This window comes from Amborella trichopoda, chromosome 13, assembly GCF_054954075.1.
Source record: "Amborella trichopoda isolate Santa Cruz 75 chromosome 13, AtrichopodaSantaCruz75HAP2 v2.0, whole genome shotgun sequence".
Taxonomy (NCBI): domain Eukaryota; kingdom Viridiplantae; phylum Streptophyta; class Magnoliopsida; order Amborellales; family Amborellaceae; genus Amborella; species Amborella trichopoda.
The window spans coordinates 3245839-3268113 of record NC_142348.1 but is presented as its reverse complement, the minus strand read 5'-3'; the positions used below and the strand labels follow the sequence as shown (position 1 = coordinate 3268113).

The following is a 22275-nucleotide window of genomic DNA, read 5'->3' as shown; positions in this document are numbered from 1 at the left end:
AGTAGTAGTAATGATCATCGATAAATGCATCTCCAAATAAGTTCAAAATTATCTACTATTTTCTTGCAACATTGAGAGCATCCAATGCACCCCAACTTCCTTAGCCTCGGACAAAATCCACTCACCACAAGGAACAGCTCAGCATCAATTTTACTCAATATTTCCATCTTTAGTTCCTTACATTACAAAACTCCTATCTATTTCCTCTATTACCTCAAACGAGTCTTATACTCTCACATCTCAAAAGTCAAAAGAGGTGAAAAAAATTACCGAGTAAAATCAAGCAATAAATCCAAGGACATCCATCCCACCATCCAATCACGAAACCGAGACTGAGACCGCCCACCAAGTGGATGCATCACCACCACCCATTTGGTCCCCCCAATGAATCATGACCATACAAGTGGCCACAGCTCATTACGCCACCCAGCAAGGCAGCCACCAATCCACACCCTTCTCAATAATTGGATCGAGGAGGGCGGTACCTATCAGTGGGCCGAGAACTGCTAAATGAGGAACCAGGCGGCCTCCTATCATCGTTTCTGGACCCCCACCTGTCGGGCTCAGGGGCTGCCGTTGAAGGGGTGGTTGCCACTGGCTCACGGCGGAACCGAGGGAGGACATACCTGCCTGCACTGGGCTCAGCGGGCTTTGCGGGGGGCTCAGTAGGCCCACGAGCGGGTGGGGGGTCCTCAGGGGCACTAGCAGCAAATGGTGGCACAGTGGAGGATGAGGGTCTGCTGGTGCTTCGGGTAAGGGCTTCTCTCTGTTGCCGGTCCCTCTCCTCAATCTCAAGCTCACGCTGCCGCTGCTTGGCAGCGATCTCATCAAGCTTGGCCTTACGCGCTGCTTCTTCTTTCTTTCTCCTCTCTTCCTCTGTAGGTGGAACAAAATAAATGATAAGCAAAGGCAACTCCCGCTCTCCCTCTTTCTCTCATGATAATATGACAAATTGCCTCTTGACGGTGATGTATGTTATATATGTGAACTGTATGCGTAGAAATAGGTAGAATCCATACATAAAAACATAGAAAATAAAATAGAAATAATGCCAAAATTGCTGAAATATGTGAAATATGGATCAAACTCCTATTCTGTAGCCACTTCATAGCTCCCTATTTAGTAGGAGCCATAAATGTCTTAATCATATTTGTTGTGATGTTCATGAATCGTTCAGAATATTACAATGATTTCCATCTTTGGACCGTTGGATCCAGAATTAAGGTCCAGTAAAGCAGTTTTTGGAATTCACTTGGGAGTTTTGGCATTCACCCTCAGCAAGAAGAGTTTCAACGCTCCTCACTATCTCTCTCTCTCACACGTACACACAAACAAGCAGACAGCAAAACAATGATAACCAAGAAAGAAGAACATATACCTTCATGTTTACGAGCTTCCTCCTCTTCTTTCAACTTGATAAGCCTTTTCTCCTCCTCTTGCAGATAATACGCAATCTTCCTCTTCCTCTCTATCTCCTGCTTTCGCATTGCTCGCAGCCTTGCAGTATGCTCCTCTCTCTCCTGCTGCAATCTCTCAAATTCATCCTTGCGCCGGCTCACAACCATATTACCAAAAGAAGTCTGTAGCACCATGTACTTGTCAGAAAAAAATACCACCGAGAAAAATTAACCAAATTTTATTTAAAGTAAAATATCAACCAAAATTCTTTTGAAAGTTAAAATGTAAACTATAGTTACCCTCAAACATTATCTGTGACAAAAGAATTACCTACAAACATATGACAGAGGCATTTGCCAACATATTCTCTACATGTCTACTAGAGTGGATTCGACATGGCCAGAAGCATGAATTAGTTGTGCTTATCTGTGTTTTTCATGTCACGAAGAATTGGAGGAAAGTAAGACTCATAAAAAGAAGAGTTCTGAAGATTTCTATCCATTCTACTTGGGGCGTTCTTCATTTCTCTCGTACTTCTTTTGCAAATGGACTAAATTCCTACTTAAATATACATAATTGTCGAAAAGCATGTGATGGCCAGGTAGTGGTACCCGATTTCCGAACAGTGATTCAAATAAGGATTCAAAATATAAAGGAAAAAGAACGAGGTACTCTAATGTTTATATCAAGACGAGAGCTACTAAAAAGAATATTACAGTGTGCACCCAGATATCTCATTCCATGCTAAACTGTGGGTTCCCAACAATCACATGTTAATTGTTGCACCATATGATAACAAAAACATGAAAAATGAACCTTTCTATAAACATCTCAGTCCAAGCAATCAACTAGTGCATTTCAGCAGCCAATAACAACTGTGAATTAAGTATTGTTTGATTGAAAATATTATTACAAACAGAACACATATCCATGTGAATGTAATATAAAACATTTTTTATAATTAATGCCCAATAATACAAACCTTGTCATCCAGCATGCGCAAGAGTTTGGCTTTGTGCTGGAGGTCTCCATCATGTTGCTGCCTACTCTGCTCAGTCGCTTGCTGCAAAAAGGAAAATGTCCACACATGTATAGTAAAAAGAATATTTTTTCACAAATTATAGACATAAATAATAAATAAATATTTCCAAACCAAATACAAATAACATAGTTCCATTTTTTAACTAAGTGAAGCATCCAAGGAGAACAAATTCGCAATGCATGACTAATGAATCAACAAATTAGCAATGCATGACTATAGAATGTTATGACCAATCAAACTGAACACAAGGAGTGTCTGAAGCAAACCTTTTGCTCGTCCTCAAAGAGAATCTTGTCATCCACCAAACGTTGTTGATATGCAGCCAAAACTAGTGGGACCTCTTCTTCCCTCTTTGCCCTTTCCATATGGTCCATAGTTTTAGCCATTTTCTGCAGCTTCCTTTCCATTTCCTGCCGCTCTTTGAGCTGTTCGCTTAAAGCCAACTCAAGAAGGGATTGCTTTGTAACTTTCTCCTGAATGAATAAAATATTATTATATCAAAATGTGAACAGAAAACAACAAAACAGTCAAAATAAATTATTAGACCTTTGAAGCAACTTTATAAACCAAACAGCCAAGTAGTTGTCAAACAGGTTCCACAACATTGAACCCCTTGAAAGCAAGCTTCAGGGAGAGAGAGAGAGAGAGAGGTTCACAACATTGAACCCCTTGAAAGCAATTTTCGGCAAGTAGATGTGTTTGAGTATGTGTGTGTGTGTGTGTGTGTGTGTGTGTGTGAGAGAGAGAGAGAGAGAGAAAGAGAGAGAGAGAGAGATTTAACGTTTTAGGTTGAAAATTTACAATACAAACTGAATTGATCCCTGAGAAAATCATTGGTCTAGACTTTAAACTGAGCCCACATCTCTGTCTTAGTTAAAGACGACTTAACTAGGAACCTAGAAGATGAGGTACCGTGGTGCATGTTGTTTGTTGTTCGTGGATGACATAGTTTTGATCGATAAGACTCGAAACGGTGTCAACACAAAGTTAGAACTTTGGAGGGTTGCTCTAGAATCTTAAGGTTTTACTCGTTCCTTTTTCCAACTACGGTTAGTTAACATAGTTACTTATCCCTAATCCACCTACGGTTGGTTAACAGGGATTTGCAAGGTCATAGGGGATAACAGCCAAGGGTTTAAATTTAAAGAAACAGTTTGCCTATGTGATGGATGACTCTCAAATGAGTACACAATCAAGTATGAAGGGATAAAAATCAGTAGAAAACAAGCGGAACAGTAGATTCCTACACAGTGAGCAATAAGAGGCTATTTACCCCTTCAATAACTGGCTTCTTTCCTTTCTTTCCTTTACGTCTCTCTGCTTCTTGAAGCAAAACCTGAGCTTCTTCCAGTTCTTTCTCCTCTATTTCTCTTCGAATCCTTTGCTCCTCCCTCCTGGAATATTCAGAAGCAAGTCTCTTTTGTTCTGCCTCCTCTGATATCTTCTGCAATTTTAATCTCTTTGATTCCTCCTCACGTTCCTAAAAAGAGGAGAAAATATGAGAACCACAGTATCTTTAAGCCCTCAGATGAATTCAATCAACCCAAATCACTTACAAACAAAAAAATAAAAAAGGGGATCAAACTCCTTTCGTTTCACAGAAAACCAAACTCCTTTCTTAACAAAACAAATAATGAAAAAAAAGGGGAAAAAAGAGAAAACAATAGGCTCCTACCATTTCCAACATTTGCCGCTCTTGTTCTTCCTTACGTTTCTCGATTATAACTTTACGGGCAAGAAGCTTCTTGTGCTCCTTGTCTACAGCTTCTTGCAATGCAGGCAGCATCCCATTCAGTTTGGACACATTCTGGACTGGTGGATTGATAAGGCTTCTTGCTTTGTTGAGACGCTTTGCAAGGACGGTTAAGTGATTTCGCAGCCTATCAGATTCAAGATCCTGTAAATAACACAGATGTCTTTGGACATAAGCCGAGAATTTCAAAGAGAGAGAATAACATGAACGTGATCATTGCACAGGTACATAAATTTGAGCACTTATCAGTCCTTGTATGCAAAGGTTTTATTGTTTCTTTTGATTGGATCACTCACAAATCTCCTAAAGAAGAACAATCATGGCAATGGTCGGAAGTGTGTCAAAGAGCTTTTGACGACAGGACCTAAAGCAGGCAGTGGTGGATAAACCAAGCGTCAAATTTTAAGAAAGTCTCAAGAGGGATGCAGACATGAAACTTTGGATTTCAGTCTGATTTCCACTTCTCGACTAATTGGTCATAAAGAAAAGGGAATTTGATAGATTTTAGAATTTTGACCAATCCAAATATCAGAAAGACACTGTTTCTTCAGATAAAAAACAACACAAGAAGTTTACTCATCTATAAAAGTTATCAGGTAGTTCTCTTACCATGCTACCAAAGAGAACTATACCCTTCAAATGGTCGACTTTCATTGCTATAAAGTTATATTTGACAGCATCAACAGAAACCTTTTCCACCACAGAAAAATCAAAAAATGGTATCATCTTTGACAGGACCTCAATCTTCATTGTCTGGAACACCTGTGATGCCTGGCAAAGCACACAGCAGCTTAGAAATAAACAAAGGACAAAGGATTCCTAAACCAAGATTCCAAAGATATATGACGCGTATAGACAAGGTGCACATATACAACTTTAAAACAACCATATAAAGGAGAAAAAAAAGAAGTGAGGACATGTTAGACTAGCAAACCTGCTGCAGCACTCTCAGCGTAGTGAGCTTTTCCAATGCAGGAACATATTGCGCTAGCTGCACCTCTGGAATGGGTGAAGCTGAAGACAGCTTGTCACCAAGCTTGGCAAGCTTGCCCAACAAAGGCTGAACTTTTGCTGCAAGATCTAATGGGTGAAACTCATTCTCCAGTAGATGATACAGATCTTTTACTTCCTGAGGAACATAAGTCATCACACCTTTGGATGCCTGAAATAAAAAATAAAAACAACCACATTAATCCCGTTATTGATATAAATAACTGGTTCAAAACACAAGGAACCATGACTTCTCTGTTATATATCATAGTTGGATACTTTGAAGTAACTTTCTAGAACGAGAAAATAAAAGAATTAAAAGAAAAAGAAAGAAATTTTAAAAAATGCAAAAGGAAATCAGATCCAATCCTAACTCCAGTTGGGTTCAAAAATTGCACAATGAAACTTATATTTAAGTTTTCTCAACGAGTCACTGTAGGAGCCGTCTAAGCAAAAACGAAACAACAGTTTCACACAAATACTAGAGAGTAAGTATAGGTAGACTTACTCGTAGGAGGCTAACTCGATCCTTAATATCACAGTGGGTAACCAAACTTTTGACAGGCCCTATCAAGTTAAGAGCATTATTATTAGCTATTTTAAAAAACTCTTTATCAAACACCAGGGACCCAGCCCCACAATGCATGATCTCAACTTCGAAACCCTTTCCCCCAAGGAAGCTTCCTAGCTCAGGAGGCCATTCTGTAGCTAAATTAGAAAGGCAGTAGGTGATCTAGGCCAGGACAAAGCTCCAGGTTCTGACTTTTTTCCAGTAGCCATTTCCAAACATCACAGGGACATCTTCGAAATAGACATGTTGGCCTTCTTCAATGAGTTCCTTCACCGAGGAAGGCTCCACTGGGCTTTGAATTCCACCTTTGTGGTCTTCATACCTAAAGTAGAAGGGGCAGAACATCTCAAGGATTTCCATCGTATATGTCTCCTCAATAGCTCTTACAAGAGCTTGACTAAAGTTCTTTCCTCTCCACTCAAAGAACTACTCAATAGAGACATTTCCCATCTCAGTCAACCTTTGTCTCCAATAGACAAATACTAGATGGAGCCCTAGTCGCTCCTGAAGCTATCGACTCTCATCACCTTTCGGGTAACCCAAACGTGATAATAAAATTTGATTAGAAGGTTTATGATCATGTCGAATACTCTCTCCTACATAAGGTCCTAGGTAAAGTGTTTATCATACAAAAATGGAGATCCGGGATCCAAAGATGCATCTGAGCCCCTCCATCTTAAACAATGGTTCTCCAGATGGTTTTCTTCCAAGCCTCCAGAGGACCGTATCAAGGAGAACCCCTCTCTGCCTTCCTTTACACCTTTATAGCAAAAGTTTCCCCCCAATCTCTATCCGGTCTCTCCGACAGGCGAGCTCTCTCGGGTTTCCATACTTCTAAGAATGGCCTTGAGGTTTCTCACCTCCTCTATGCTGATGACACCTTAATTTCAGTGACCCCTTCCATGACCTCTACCTTGAACAGCACGATTCCCTCTGGTTGTTCCTTAGATGCTTTGACATCTCCACAGGTATCAAAGTCAATATGGTAAAAACTAAACTTATGGGGATTAACATAGAAATGTCGCATGTGCACCGCTTAGCAGCCAGATTGGGATGTTGGCCAAGTGGGATAGAGACCCTCCCTTCGACAAACCTAGGACATCCCCTATGTATAGGCAAAACAAGGAAGGCTCTTTGGGATCACATAGAGGAACCTTTTCACCATAGACTTGCCCCCTGGAAATGGCGTTTCCTCTTGCTTGGAGGGCGCATCATGCTCATCAAAATAAGACGTCCCTTTTCCATATGCCGATTTCGGAGTCAGGTAGGTTTCTAACCTTATGCGTAACTTCTTAAGGGGAAGAAAAGTAGAAAGTCATGAGTTCCATTTTGTAGATTGGGATACAGCGCATAAACCTACATCTACGGAAAATCTAGGCATCAAGTGCCTCAAACAAGTTGATTTAGCACTCCTAGGAGATGGTGGTGCCCAGGATAACTTCTTTTGGAAAGATGATATCAAATGGAAGTACGATCCTGAGGATTCAAGGTGGTTCTTGAGGTATCCCTTACAAGCCTCGAGAGCTTGGAAGGGTATTGCATGTAGCTAATAGGGTTTTAGGTTAAGTTCTAGAAGGGATAATGGGGTTCAATTCTAGTTAAGACCGATGGCTAGGTAATTTTGGCTATTAGGTGGCCTTCCCTATTTAACATTGCTCAAGATCCAAATATCTTGATTTCCAAGGTGTTGAGAGGAGTGGGGTGTAGCATTCTTGGACTCCTACCTTTATGAGAAATTTTAGAAATGAAGAGACTTGTGATTTAGTAAGTCACCTTCAAAAACTTCGTAATGTTTATTTCCTACTGGCCACGAAAGGATCATCTAGCTCCTTCAACCTCAGGACATTTCCCAATCTCATCCTTTTTCTCATTCTCTCTCCAAAATGTTTCCCACATAGTTACCAGGGGCAGGACATAAAAAAGCTTTAGGATTGGGAGTAGAAGCGCAGAAGGAGGAAGCCACAAAGTTCCGCAGTTGAGGAAATGAGTTTCGTACATTGGGAAAATGTAGGGATTGAGATCCTCGACTTTTAGGGATCCAATTCCATATTTGCGAAGAAGTGAATCCCTTACGCGATGGGATCGCATACTGTCGTGTTAGGATCAAGGTTCCCGAAGTTCAATTATCCACTGTATTGTCTGGGAGTGAGATCCATTTAATAGTATTAACAACTTTTTCCAAATTCACAAACCCAAGCATAAATATTATTCCATCACCCACAAGGCAACCCCATGTATGAAGCGCTTTAGGTGGACAAGACCCATTAAACTAGCCCCAATTAAGTTTAGCGTATTTTTGTTGTGTCCCATTGCAACTTCTTCCTTCTCTCTCCTTGCCCTCTCTTGTTGCATTTCTTTGAAACTAGACAAGTCATATTTCACAAGGTGTGTAAAGTTGTGAAATGTAGAATATATAAGAAATAATGGCATTTAGAAAGTTTGTACGCCATAAAAAAATGGAGATTCACACTCCATTATATATGTAAGCAAAAAATGTAACATTCAAACTCGCACCCAAAGCATAGGATACTCGATTCCATGTTGATGGAATAGTAGTTCCGCTTACTCATGAAACAATGATTTTGGTATAGGGAACCAAGTCCCATTAACCTAAGATCGAGATCTTTGATTTCCTAGATTGAGATTTGTAATATCAAGGAATCGCTTGGAATCAAGATCTCATGTTTCGGATCCGAAATGAGATCTAAGAGCGGAAGCAACCCTCCTCAAAAGATCCTAATAATATGATTTCTCAATAACTATATCGTTGCCAAAGCGTGGACGCCACACACGTTCCGCATAAGGGTAAGGTTCAAGCTTTTCTTTGGATAGCTCTTTCCAGCAAACACTGTCAAATCAATTGCAACCCAGAGGTCTACACTTAGCAAATAAGTATGTGATATGCTATTTGGAGGAAGAACAATTTGGATAATCTATTTACCACTACAAAACCACAAACTCTTGTTGGTCCAACCTGCTCCAGGAGTTTGGCTAGAGCCCTCAGTCAATTACTCAACTCTTCTAGGACTGCCTATGTCCCCCTAACCTAAAGCAAGCCTTTTCCTTTGGAGAGCTTCAGTGATGGCCACTTCATGATCAAATTGGAAAGACCACAACAGGAGGATCTTCCAAGGTTCTAGTCCCCCAATCTTAGGCCTCTCCAAGACCTCCCCAATAGTTTGCTTTGTCACCAGCTAGCAAGACCTACTAAAATTTAAACCTCGACAATGTGTAATAACACCATCCCATCCCTCATGTCCCCCCATCAGGCACGAAGGGTCTGTAAAGCTAAATGCCAATGGTTGTTACTTGCATAACCCTAGCCCAACAAGAATGGGGGCCCCCCTAGAGACCATGAGGGTGCTACTTTACTATCCTTCTCCCAACATCAAAGAATTTCAGAGTCCGCTAGTGCTTAATCTAAAGCTATCCTAGAATGACTACATTTGGCACTAGTAATAGGGACATCATCGTGGAAGGAGACAATAGCAATACGACCACCTGGGCGTCACGCAAGGTAGAGAGCCTTTAGCGTCTACACCAAGTATTTAACAATTGTCACTCTTTGTGCAAGGAACTCAAAGCGGTCTTATGCCACATTCATAGAAGTGCATACTAGGCTACAGGCACATTGGCCAAGCTAGGGGCTGCCAACATAGCCAGCACAACTATTCAACATGTATGATAACTAAACCAATTTACTCATTGTTAACACCCCAAGCTTCCTTTCTTCTAACCTAATGAATAAATCATCTCTTTCTAAACCTCTTTACTAAGTATTCTCCTCCTCCCAAACAATAAACCTAGCCCCAACCTCCTTGCTCCTTTATTGTCTCTCGAACCACTTAAGCCAAATTTACACTACCAGGTCTCTCATTCTCCAGGGCACTTTTGTATTTCAACTTTAATCTACCGCCATGTCTCAAAGGCACTTTTGCATTTCCACTTTTCCAACGCACAAACACACTAACCCAAAGGGCCTTATCACTTATCAATACAATCATCCGCTTTAAAAGTTGTCCACCCTCATTCTTTTTCTTAGGAATACAACTTCTCTTTGGTGTGCCCCTCCTTCCTGCTCTTCCTCCTTGTGTTTAACCCCTACCCCCAAACCCAAAAAAAAAAAACAGTCTCATATATCCCTAAAAAATGTTACCCATGTAGGAGGGGGGAAGAAAAGGAAAAAGGAAGAAAGGAAAAAACATGTAAAGTAGAGACGGAAAAAAGATGAAAAAAAAAGAAGGAAATAAGTAAAAAAGTAAGGAACAAAATATTTGCCAAGAGCCTTAGATAAGACACTCTCCCCTCACTTTATGTATTATATTGTACAGACATTCTCTAAGGACTTCTTTTGTACTCTAGACCCTCCAACCCTCCTACTTTTTTACCTCTAACCCTCTATCTCACTATTCACTGCTTCCCTCCTTGCCCCCCTCTCTGTCCTTATCTCCTTTTTGTACAAGGATCACAAACCCTGTGACGCAGCGTTTGCTCCCTTCCTCACGTTTCAACTCGCACTAGGAAGGGTCTTTAGACACACCTTTTTGTACAAAGCTCGATCTGTGGGTGCCATCCCCCTCTATGTGTTTATGTCCTCTTTGTACAGGGATCACACTCCGTGCGATGCCGTGTTTCTTCTTTTATAAATGTTCGACTCTCATTGGTGAAGGGTCACCAAACACCCTCCTTTTTCTACAGAGCGCCCAACCTGTGGGTAGCCATTTTTTAACACTTTTGTAACCCTTATTCCCCTTATTCAGTATTAATACACAGACTAAATTCCCTAATAAAAAATAAGTAGAGTTGCTAATGGCGATAAAGATGCTTATACTTGCATCTATGTGATATTTCCTAAGCCAATTTTACCATTTTAATATATGGTTACATATTTAATTACCAAGAGACAAAACAGCTTTTAATAAATTCTACTTCTTGTGTAATTATAATTGTGATATCTTCAATGAGCCCAACCAAGACACCCAATGCATGCAAAGCTTGAAATGTTTGGCAAGGAGACATGCCATTACTTGAAGCATGCACATGTACACTTTTAACAGTGATTTCCATTGAAAGTAGTTATTTTTCCACGAAGCATCGAAAGAAAGGTTCAAACTTGAAGTTTAAAATTAGATTCAGCAGGAAGCTCATACCCAAAATTTTCAATTTCGGACTGTGCAAGGAGAAAACCACAATACTTTGAATGATGGTAGAGTTACATCCCATTACTAAAATTTCGAAAAATGAAATTCATAATGGAAAGCTATAGCAATTTTGGATTTTGCAAGGTAAAGCCATAGGATGAACAAATCACCCAGGATCTCACACAATGCCCAAAATCATTTCCAATACTTAAGTGTTCCTCAGTTCAGATCTTTGATGCCAATAGAATTAAACATTCACAAAAAAAAGATTCAAGCAACAGCGAAATACATAGCTCAAATGAAGTTAAAGCTTTTCGTTTTCCTTTTGTAACCAGTTCTTTCAAAAGTATTTTCCTTTACCATAATCAGAAAAATCAGTTTACTTTGACAAATATAGACATTATTTAATTGTCTACACAAAACAAGGTGAAAGAAGTAAAACACTGGGTAAAAGCATACCAATTCCGCAAGAAGAGCTGAGCGGGAAAGCTGCAAAAAGAATCCACTGAGTTAGACCCAGAGTATACTTAATAAATGGGTAAAACCTATACCTTATAAATGGGGGAAGGGGTTAGAAACAAGCAAAGAATATCCAGAGGAAACCAAAAGCAGTTACCACTTCTCTACTATCTCGTTTAGGGTCAAGATTAAACCCTAGAAGGCTAGCTATCCTTAAACTGCGATCTTTCTCATTTTCTAGTTCAAAATGTGCTGCACCATGCTTGTGATCGTAAGGGGTCACTGACAGCGCGGCAAGCAAAACTGAGGATGCCATTAATTGCAAATCCTTTTGAGCTAAGTTTTTATTATAGCTCTTTTGGAGTGCATAAAGCTTGTACCATGCATATGCATGGTATAGATGACTTTCTGACACCCAAAAAATTTCTGTCAGCTTAGCATAGTAAACAGCCATCAAAGAAGGCTTCGGGGTTTTCTTAACCATGCACATCAATCCATGAATATCTTCAACTGAACGAAATGCTTCCTGTCAATGGAAAAGGGCGAGCACTAAGAAATTATAACAACCAGCATCAAGATAGAAATTTCATTTCTGGAAAAGCGTTTTTCTAAGCACAACTCTGCCAAATTAGCTTATAAAACATTTTCGAATAAATAGGGGATAAGAGGCCAAATTTTAGAATTCGCGAACTTCTGCAAGGAACATTGACAATGTGAACTTTCCATTTGAAATATGTTGTCAAATTTGGAATATGTAGATGGCATCATTAAAATATTTCAAACTTGCAAGGGATTGCAAAACAAACTTTTATAGGCCAAGCTGGCTGCAGTTTTGAAAAACGTCTTGCATACTGCAATGATTAACACAAAAGTAAATGAAAAATAACAAACCTGCCAAAGTTCAAGCTCGGTTGCAATCTTGAGTTGATCAAATCTGGTGTCAAGATATAGCTGTAAGCTTTCAGGGGCAGATAAATCTGGCCTGTCCCTTTGATCTCTGTACTTGTTAAGATTAGCCAAATGATTACGTATAATCTCACACAGCCTGCGGAATTCTGTTGTCCGTTTGTACTGCTTGCAGAACTGAAAGGCCCGGTGTGCTGTCATCTGTACACAAAATCAAGATCACTAAATTAGAAAATCCATCAGCCAGAGGTAAATTATGAGTTATAAGTCAATAGTGCATAAACTCCCAAGCTCTCAACACCATGGAAAACCAACCACTTCGAATCCAAAACAAGAACAGGTATCCAAAAAATCAACCACGGTGGGCCTTTAGAAACTCATGAATATGTTGGTCATAAAATAAGCCGAGAAGTACTAAAGATACAGCAGAGAAAGAATCCAATCATATCAAGGAATTATGTTGATAAGACTTAACAAATGGTCACTGACAAGTATCTTTTGAATTACTGACTTCAGATGAGTTAGTTGATTACTATCCTCCCAAATACATTTAACCAGTATCAACATGGTTAAATGAAAAGTTCAGTAGCCATAATTAGAAAAAAAAATATACAAAAAAAAAAAAAGAAGCAAAGTAATCTCACAGCGTATAGTGTCTCCAATTTTGAGTTATTCCGGAGAATTTCAAGCACTGTCCTGTAGGTTTCCCATAAGAATTTGAACCATGGTGTTACAAGCTCCCGGTCTGACCTATCTTTCCCTTTCTCACCACTGACATAGCTTACCATCAAATCTTCTGGCCTTTTCTCTGCCTCCAAGTCGTCAACATCCAGAGCATCTTCCAGGGCTTGAGCCTGGCTTTGCGCTTGTTCAGCTCTTTCAGTTGAGAGATGCAAGAAGTGCTTTATCACCTCTTCCAAAGAGCTAACATTCACTTGCTGACACACTATACGATACTGAATCAAACCATCCTTGGCAAATCTCCCCCTTCTCATATCAACACAGAGTTCTACATACTTGAACATAATCCTCTCAAGGGTCTTTTGCCATGCTCTGTACCTCTTTGAAGTGATCAGATCATGAAGCGCTTGCAATGCAGCTTGCTTCTGTCCCACATTCATTAACTCTGCATCCAACAAAGACATTGCATCACTTTTTAGGCATATATAATTCCCATTTCCCAAACAAGCAAAAACGCGATTTTTTCTTTTTTAAAGTACAAAAATATGCAATGTGATAGGTGGAAGCCCATCAGAATGGCAATTACAGTTGCTAGAATTATTTTCAAAGCAAAATATTTACAAATAAGTAAAAAAACACTATAGCACAAGCAACTAATAAATACAACATCTTCAACAGTGAAGGAAAACACAAAATATTGATTAAATGATCACATTGAGGTATATTCAGTAAGTCAGCATTCAAAAGCACATGCCTCTAATGCCTGAAACTGTGAACCAATGTCCTAAAACTCGCTGACTTGTGCTCGGACTCACCCAAGTCACTAATAAGAACAGGCAGGGTCCAAATGATAAATCCAACCCGAGTGCTTGAATCATATAAAAAAAAAATTTATGTAACTTGGCTGAGCCGGGCGATCCAACTCTGCCAAGTGAGCAAATCATTCGATCTTGAGACCCTAATGAGTCTGAACCCAAGTTTGGGCTTTTAAACGCTGTTCTGAACCAAGTACAAGAAATGTAGTACTACTAACACAGGTGACTGCCTCACTGCTTAATGGATAACAATTCAATACACCAATGTCAAAGAGTAGACATTTTTCCCGTAAAAAAAAGTCCAATTTTATATAAAAATAAAATGTGACAATTTCAATTTTGTAAGTATTTCTCCAAATCTCTGTATGAACCACATCCATTTTTTTGAGAACTCAAGCACAAACACCAGTAACAAAAAAATGAGTTTCATGTCCAACCACTGCATCTTCCATATTTTTCTTTATCAGATACATCAAGCCACTATGGCACCAACATTGAGAAAGGGTGATAAAGACATAGAGGGAGCCAGAGAGAGGTCACATGATAGTTGTTGAGGTAGGGGATGAGGTTTTGAGAAGGGAGCGGGGAGAAGGTTAAAAGTCAAGCACATGGTAAATTGGTAATTCTCCTAAGTTCACTAGTCAAAGTCAGTAAATCTCCTTGAAAGAGCAATGTTCACAAGGTATTATAAAGAAGAAGGAATTGTTTTCAGCCAGCATGGGATGGCATTTCTTATGAAATTTCAATTAACATCCATGTCAAAAGATCAAAGTTAGACCTAGTTCTATAATTGTAATTGATATGTCATTCAGAGATCAAAGTTACATCCTGTTCAAACAAGTGCATCCAGACAGAGGATAGCCCAACCCTCCCCTCCCCTCCCCTCCCCTCCCCCCACCAACACACATAAAAAAAAGGAAACAAAAGAGCAAATGACGATAGAAATATGAAGGAAAGGAAGGGACGTAAAGCTAGAGGGTGGTAAAGGGAAGCGGCATGCCACGGGGAGCCATTAACACAAGGCAATGAAAAAGTGATTAGGACCTAGTGAGCTAGCATTGAACCCATCCAGATTCTTTTGAACATGTTGTTGGACAACTTCAAATCTTAGATAGCTATGGACCGGTATTGTTCAGATTCACTTGAGGTACTGCGGTTCTGAGAATTGTGGGCATGGCAAGTGGGGTGGTGACATTGGAGTGGGTGCAGATTTTGTAAAAAACATCATTTATTCAAGGAGAAGTCAGGGAGACAAATTATCAGAGCCTACAAAGATAGAACATCATAGAATTGGACCCCAAGGAAGATCCATACATTGATGGAAGATAAGAGATAGAACAGCCAAACAGGTAAACGAAATTCAAAGTTAGCATGGGCAGGGAAACATAAGTTGCAGGCAGAAGTCAGAGATTAGGTGTCAGGTAATTAGAAAGAGAGGATCCATGAGATGACTAGTTGCATTCAAGTTGTAAAGTTATTGACCCCTTCAAGGTGAATGTTTGCATTCAAGGGGAACATCCAACCATTGAAGAAGCTACCGTGAGGTTCTTCGATGGGCCATAAGGAAGTACCATTAGTAAGACCACAAACAAGGAGAAATTTGAGTTTTGGCCTGAAGAGTTGGTGATGTGATTGGAACATATGGTGCCACTCTACTATCAGGTTAGAATTAAGCGTTGGTGATGTGATTGGAACGTATGGTGCCACTCTACTATCAAGTTAGAAATTCATCATCCATACAAAGTTGGGTCTCCTATGTCAAGCCCCAATCAATTGGCTCATGACACATGGAACAACAGCTTTCAAAACCACAAAGTCTTAGCCATTAGTATAATATAGTGACATACTTCACTATAGACAGCCTATGGTTCTCCAGACAATCTAAGATTCCTTTTTGACAGTCGCTTGTTGGGGAAACAGGACTTGTCTGAATGGATGGCTTAAAAGGGCTCACCTATGGATGGTTATCAAAACACTCATAGTGCCTCCAAGATTCTACAACTCTATTGATGGTTCCTGAATAGAAATGCTCAAATTGGAGCTCTTCGACTATTAGTCTATTATTGAACTCTTTAGCATTTTTTCTAATGACATAGGATTGTGAAAGGCAGTTCACTCAATGTCATTTTATGTGCATCTGGGATTATCTGATGTAGTGTGCATGATTTCATGAAGGTGAGGGCAATTATCTCCTACTACCAAAAGCACAAAAATGACAACTAAAAGGTAGATGACCCCGTGTTCTTTTTGAGTTTAACTTTTTTAGCTTACATCTCTTATGCTCTACATTGTTAATTGTCAAAAGACGGTGTCAATGTAACTATAAACATATAACAACAAACAACCAACAGTCCATAAAATATAACTTACAAAGTATAACCACATTAGTTATTTTGATAAAGTATAAATTGTCAAATGTAATTTGTTCAATTATCATCATCACCATCAGAGCCTTTTCCCTACTATTTGGGATCAGCTACATGAATCCCAATCCACCATTCTGCTCTATCAAGGGTCATACCCTCAATAAGGTCATAAGTCACCATATCTTTTCTCACTACTTCCAACCATGTTCTTTTGGGTCTACCCCTTGCCCTTTTTGAGGCTTCCAATTCAACAAACTCGCACCTCCTAATAAGTGTTGTACTGGGCTTGCATTGCATATGGTCAACCCATCTAAGTCTATTTTCTCTCATTTTATCACTTATTGGAGCCACACCTAGGTTCTCATGAATGTAATTATTTCGAATTCTATCCATTCTTGTCTTGCCACTAATCCATCTCAACATCCTCATTTCAGCTACACTCATCTTATGGGTATGTTGTTTCTGGAAAGCCCAATATCCTGCCCTATAAAGTAAAGCTAGTCTCACAATTGCCCTATAGAACTTCCCCTTCAACTTCGTTGGTACGCGGCGATCACATAAACTCCAGTTGCATATCTCCACCTCATCCACCCAACTCTAATTCTATGTGGGACATCTTTCTCAATAAATATATTTCTTGGATAATCGACCCAAGATATCGAAGTGTACTCTTTTTTGGTATTTCTTGGCCGTCAATTTAAACTATTTCCTCATCTCTACTCTTATTATTACTAAACTTGCATTCCATATATTCTATCTTAGTCCGGCTAATTTTAAAACCTTTAGATCCTAAAGCATCCCTCCAAAGTTCTTTGTGTTGACGCCACTTCGTGTCTCATCAATCAAAAGTGTGTCATCCACGAACAACAAAAACCACGATATTTCATCTTGTAGGTGCCTAGTTAAGTCATCCATAACTAAGGCCAAAAAGTATGGGCTCAATGTTGACTTTTAATATAGACATGTTGTCACTGAAAACTCACTCGTCTCTCCACTAGCTGTTCACACACTAGTTAGCGCTCCCTGTTACATATCTTTTACCAAGTCAATATAGTATTTGAAAACTATTTTCTTTTCCAATACCCACCAAATTAAATCTCAAGGTATTCTATCATAAGCTTTCTCTGAATCAACAAAGACCATACAGATGTCTTTTCCCATCGCCCTAAACTTCTCAATTAGTTGTCTAAGTAGGAAACTAGCCTCAATTATTGACCTCCCTAGCAGAAAACCGAATTAGTTGCTTGATACACTCATTTCAGGCCTTAGTTGTTGCTCAATCACTGCCTCCCACAGCTTCATAATATGGCTCACAAGTTTGATCTCTCGATAGTTCGCATAATTTTGTGTCTCCTTGTTTCTTGTAAATTGTTATCACAGTAGTGTTCCTCCATTTTTTTTGGCATTTTCTTTGTTCTCAACACATTGTTGAACAGTTTGGTCAGCCAGGGAATGTTGATCTCTCCTATGCACTTCCAAACCTCTATCGTGATACCATCCGATCGTAAAGATTATCTTCATCCTCTTCAAATCTTCTTTAAGTTCTGATATCCTAATCCTACAAATATATCCATAACCTCCACCCTCATTTATGCCATTGTATCTATACGATGTATAACCATAAGTTGTTGATTTAAGCGTACAATCAAAATGGAGGAACCATCTTTACAATTGATAAATACAGTTTTCCTAAATAATACTGTTCACAAGCTAAGAGATAAGAAAGCAAACTAACTGCCCCGATTCCCAATGAAATAGTTTCTCCAAATAAAGGAATCAATAATACGATGTATTCATGCTTAGTTTTCTAAAGGAATTTTATCAAAAAAAAAAATTTCTAAAGGAATCCAAATACAGGAAGTTTCTTAGTTATATTAAATTCAAAATAATATTTTAAAAAAAAATGAAAAAGCACCCCAATTCTCATTGAAATTAAACAGAACACAAAAAATCTGAAATCATACACTGAAGAAAAATATATATCAGCCCAAGGGATGCATCCCCTGTTGAATATGAAGTATACCCAGACTTAATACAAAAATATACCTCTCTCACAACATCTGAGACATTGTTATCGGACAAACTTCAAAAAAGTAAATAATACATATTAAAGTGCAATTGAATAAAACCCAGTAAAATCAAAACTGTGAAAATCCGGGAATGCAAGTTTGTTGAATAAAATTGAAGGTACTGGGGAATTCAATAAATAAGAGAAATCAAATAAGTATCTAGCATTCACCAACCAAAAAAATCCAGCTAAATAGCTTCAATAAAATTAGGAAATAAATTACAAAAAAAAATAGAAAAACCTAAACTCCAAACTCTGGCACTGTAAATCCATCACCAACAAATGCCAATCAGAGATTGGTCAACAAGAACTAAGAACCATGTATTTTAAACGCATATAATCCAATATTACAAATTAGGGTTTCAGATCTGTGCCGATTCCAAATCAGTGAGTTTTATTAACTTCTCAGAACCTTGAGATATGAAATGAAACTCTGACCTTCAGCTCGCTTGAGAGCGTTCTCTGGCTTTGCAAAGGTTGCCATGGTGGCGGAAAGCTCTCTTACTCTCTCTCCTCTTTCTCTCTCCTCTTTCTCTCACTTCTCTCCCAATCTCACTCTCCAGCTTTAATCTCTCCTCGGTCTCTTGGAACGCACCAGCTAAGAGAAGAGCTAGGTTTTTGAGAGAGAAATATATAGCCCAAATTGTTCCATAATTGCCCTCGATTTTTATTGAAATTACGTAAACAACGTAGTGGTAGATACTATACTATCTCAAGGAGATTGGTAATATTGCCCTTACATTTGGAACAAATTACGATAATCTTCTCAACATTTGATATGACTTGGCTGGTAAACTCTGCCTATCTCATATCGATGCTTTTTTTTTATGGTCGTCTTTTTATTGGTATTATTATTCTCAAGACAGTTGTTTTTTCAGTCCATGATAGATATGCGTTCCATCTTCATGATTTATATTTGGGTGCAGTTTGTATAGAGCTTAGGCTCTAAACAATCAAATTAGAGTTTACCTTCAAATAGTATCGAAAAATGTGGTTTCAATACTAGAAATCTTTGTGATAGCCTTAAAATATATTTTTATCTTTATTTATAAAGTTTAAAGTTTCAAAAATAATGTAGATCGACATATTTATGAAAGCTTAAAAATCTTGAAAATTGACGGTCTAAAAACATATTACAAAATACATTATTTTCAAAACTTGAAATCCATTTTTTTCTCATGTCCATGCATCTTGATGTCAAGATGATCAATTTGAGGATATTTGGGCATCAAAACAACATCTTCTAGTAAAAGTCTTGAGGTAGGATCAAATTTGATTGTTGAGAGCCTCGACTCTATATAAACTTTTCCCTTTATATTTTAGATGAATTTTGGACCTAATTTTTTTTTTGGTATATATAATCTCTAAGCTGTATATCATGAATGTGTAAACAAATAAAATTAAAAAAGTAGAAATTAAAAAAAAAAATTATATATATATATATATATAATAACATTTTCACCCATAGGCTCGGCACCGTCTGATTTTTTTAAACAGCGTGGGTTAAAGACCATCACAGACATAACATGTCCATGGCGGTCTGTCACGGATATAGCATGTACGTGATGGGACTTTTTCATGCAAATTTGACACAAAAAATATAAGGGGACCACCACAGACATATGACAAAACCATCACAGACATATCATGCCTGTGAGGGGGGCGAAACACTCTAGTACTTCGCCTATAGGTGTTTTTAAGACTTTTCTATATATATATCTTTGATATATACGGCAGTGATTTCATGCAACGGTTGTATGGTAATATGATTCAACAACTTTCAAAAATTATGTTAAAACCATTTGTTTGATCTAAATTTTAAAATATACATTCTTTCCATTCTAATGATCAATTATAAAAAAAAGAAAAATTTGAAAATGTAACCTATAAAGTATGTTTTTAGCTTAATAAGCATAGGGCGTCCATTTTGATGAAATGCTTAAATCTATGCCTTAGAATTATCTTTTTTCTTTCCAATTTTTCTATAAGTTTTTATTAGCATTAGAATAACAACATTAAAAAAGAAAAAAATGATTTTGAATTCATAAAAGCCTACATCTTGAAATTCATCCAATGGACGGTCTAAATTAATTGTTGGGGGAATGATATCATATCATGGTATTATTGTAATATAATGAAACCACACTTCTAGAAAAAATCCTTCTAAGGCCTAGTTCTAAGCGTCTCACTAAAATGGACGGCTTATATTTATTGGGCTAAAAAATTATTTTTTAACATGTGTTTTTAATATATATTTTTTCAGATTCTTCATTGGGTTCAAACAAATGAGCCTAACATGGTTTTAAAATTCAATTCATTATATTATTGTAGAACCGCTGCTTGAATCACTCCCCTATATATATAAAAAGATGGTGTACAATACGATAATTTACCTTTGCTACAAGAAGGTCACAATTACTTGTAACCATTCGATGTGAAATTTGATAGCTTGGATGCGTTGCAAAGTTCGAGAATTTTTTTTTGAACTTTGAGTTTTGTCAATGCAATAAATTTAGACACCCAATTTCACATCCAATTGTCAAGATTAATTGTGACTACCTTGTACCAACGATACAAGTTCTCATTGTGTACTTTTCCATATATAAAAAAAGATGTTTATTTTTTGTAAAAGGATGTCACAATCACGCGTTAGTGATTTCTTACAATAGTTGTATAGTAACATAATGCAACCACACTTCTAAAAATTCATGTTTGTAGCATTTGTATCACCCAAAATTTGCACATACCCTCTCTTCATCCAAACAGTCAATTTTCATGAATTTCAAGATCTAGGCCTCTACTAACTCAAAACCATTTCTTTTTTATTTTTCAACATGGTTCATCAAATGATAACATAAGACCACTTACTTTTAGTACTAGAGAGTTGCAATCATTTTTTGCCATTGGACGTGAAATCCAATAGATAAAAGTGTGTCATAGCATTCGAGAACTTTGAACTTTGTGCTCAAATAATAATGCATCATTAACCACTCGATTTCAAATTTAACAGTCATGATGATTTATGATCTCTTTATATCGTAAATGTTGTTGCATATGTTTCCTTTATATATATATATATATATATATATAAGTATGGAAACAGTTAATATAAGGTTGCAACCTTAAAATGTAGAACTATAGATACACCTCAAAATTCCATTGGACATTTGAATGTTGAAAAACCCTCATTTCGATATCGAGAGGTATGATTATGAAAGAAAAAATGATATTGAGTCCCAAAAATAGTGTCTTACCAAACATTATCTAGACCATCCATTTTTAGAATTTTCATATGTTTATAGATAGATCTACTTGATTTTAACCATTTTTGGAGTTTAAAATTTTATAATTAAATATGAAAAATAGATTTTAAGATAATCCTAAAAATATTTTACATCAAAACTATATGTTATGATCAAATTTGAAGGTGCGCCTTAATTGGATTGTTGAAGATTGCAACTTTATGGAAACCTTATGATTGTAAGTATTTGTGACCACTTTGCACTAAAAGTAAATGATCTCATTGTATGCAATCCATATATATATATATATATATATATATATATAGGGAAAATATAGGATTAGCTCAGTAACTCATATGAACATATGAGCCGAAAGTTTCAGATTGAATCTGGGCCGATCTGACAATTACGGATGTCTAGTGGTATTTGAATTTTAGTTTTTTTTTTTACAAATTACTTGAAATTTTAGGTGTGTGTTCATCAAAAATAGGTGAATCTTTAAAAAATATCAAAAAAATATTTTACATAAAATAAATTGAACAAAATACCCCCAAAATATTTCAGGCAGCATTTTGGCCATTTTTTTAACGAAATTTTTTTTATATATTTTTATTAGGTGCGCCTTGATGAGAAAAACACGCACCTAAAATTTTAAGTGATTCGGATACGTAGAAAAATTAATAAAATTCAAGTACTATCAGTCATCCGTGATCGTTAGATCGACCCAAATTCAATATGGGCCGTTGGGCTCATATGTTCATATGAGCTAGTGGGTTAATCCCATCTTTTCCCATATATATATAGGAAAAAGTTTATATAACCTTATAATGTAGAGCTACAGAT

General features: G+C 37.6%; 1 protein-coding gene across 1 annotated transcript; it reads right to left on the bottom strand.

Moving 5' to 3' along the window:
• Positions 1-121: 121 nt before the first annotated feature.
• On the bottom strand, positions 122-18939 carry EIF3A (eukaryotic translation initiation factor 3A). The gene is made up of 13 exons (XM_006837239.4): positions 18629-18939; positions 12905-13386; positions 12246-12461; positions 11512-11880; positions 11355-11384; positions 5128-5355; positions 4803-4964; positions 4116-4337; positions 3714-3920; positions 2707-2913; positions 2381-2461; positions 1379-1580; positions 122-876 (listed from the first exon to the last, which is right to left on the bottom strand). The coding sequence occupies exons 1-13, from the start codon at positions 18672-18674 to the stop codon at positions 458-460; spliced, it is 2871 nt and encodes a 956-aa protein (XP_006837302.1). The 5' UTR covers positions 18675-18939; the 3' UTR covers positions 122-457.
• Between the last annotated feature and the right edge of the window lie 3336 nt (positions 18940-22275).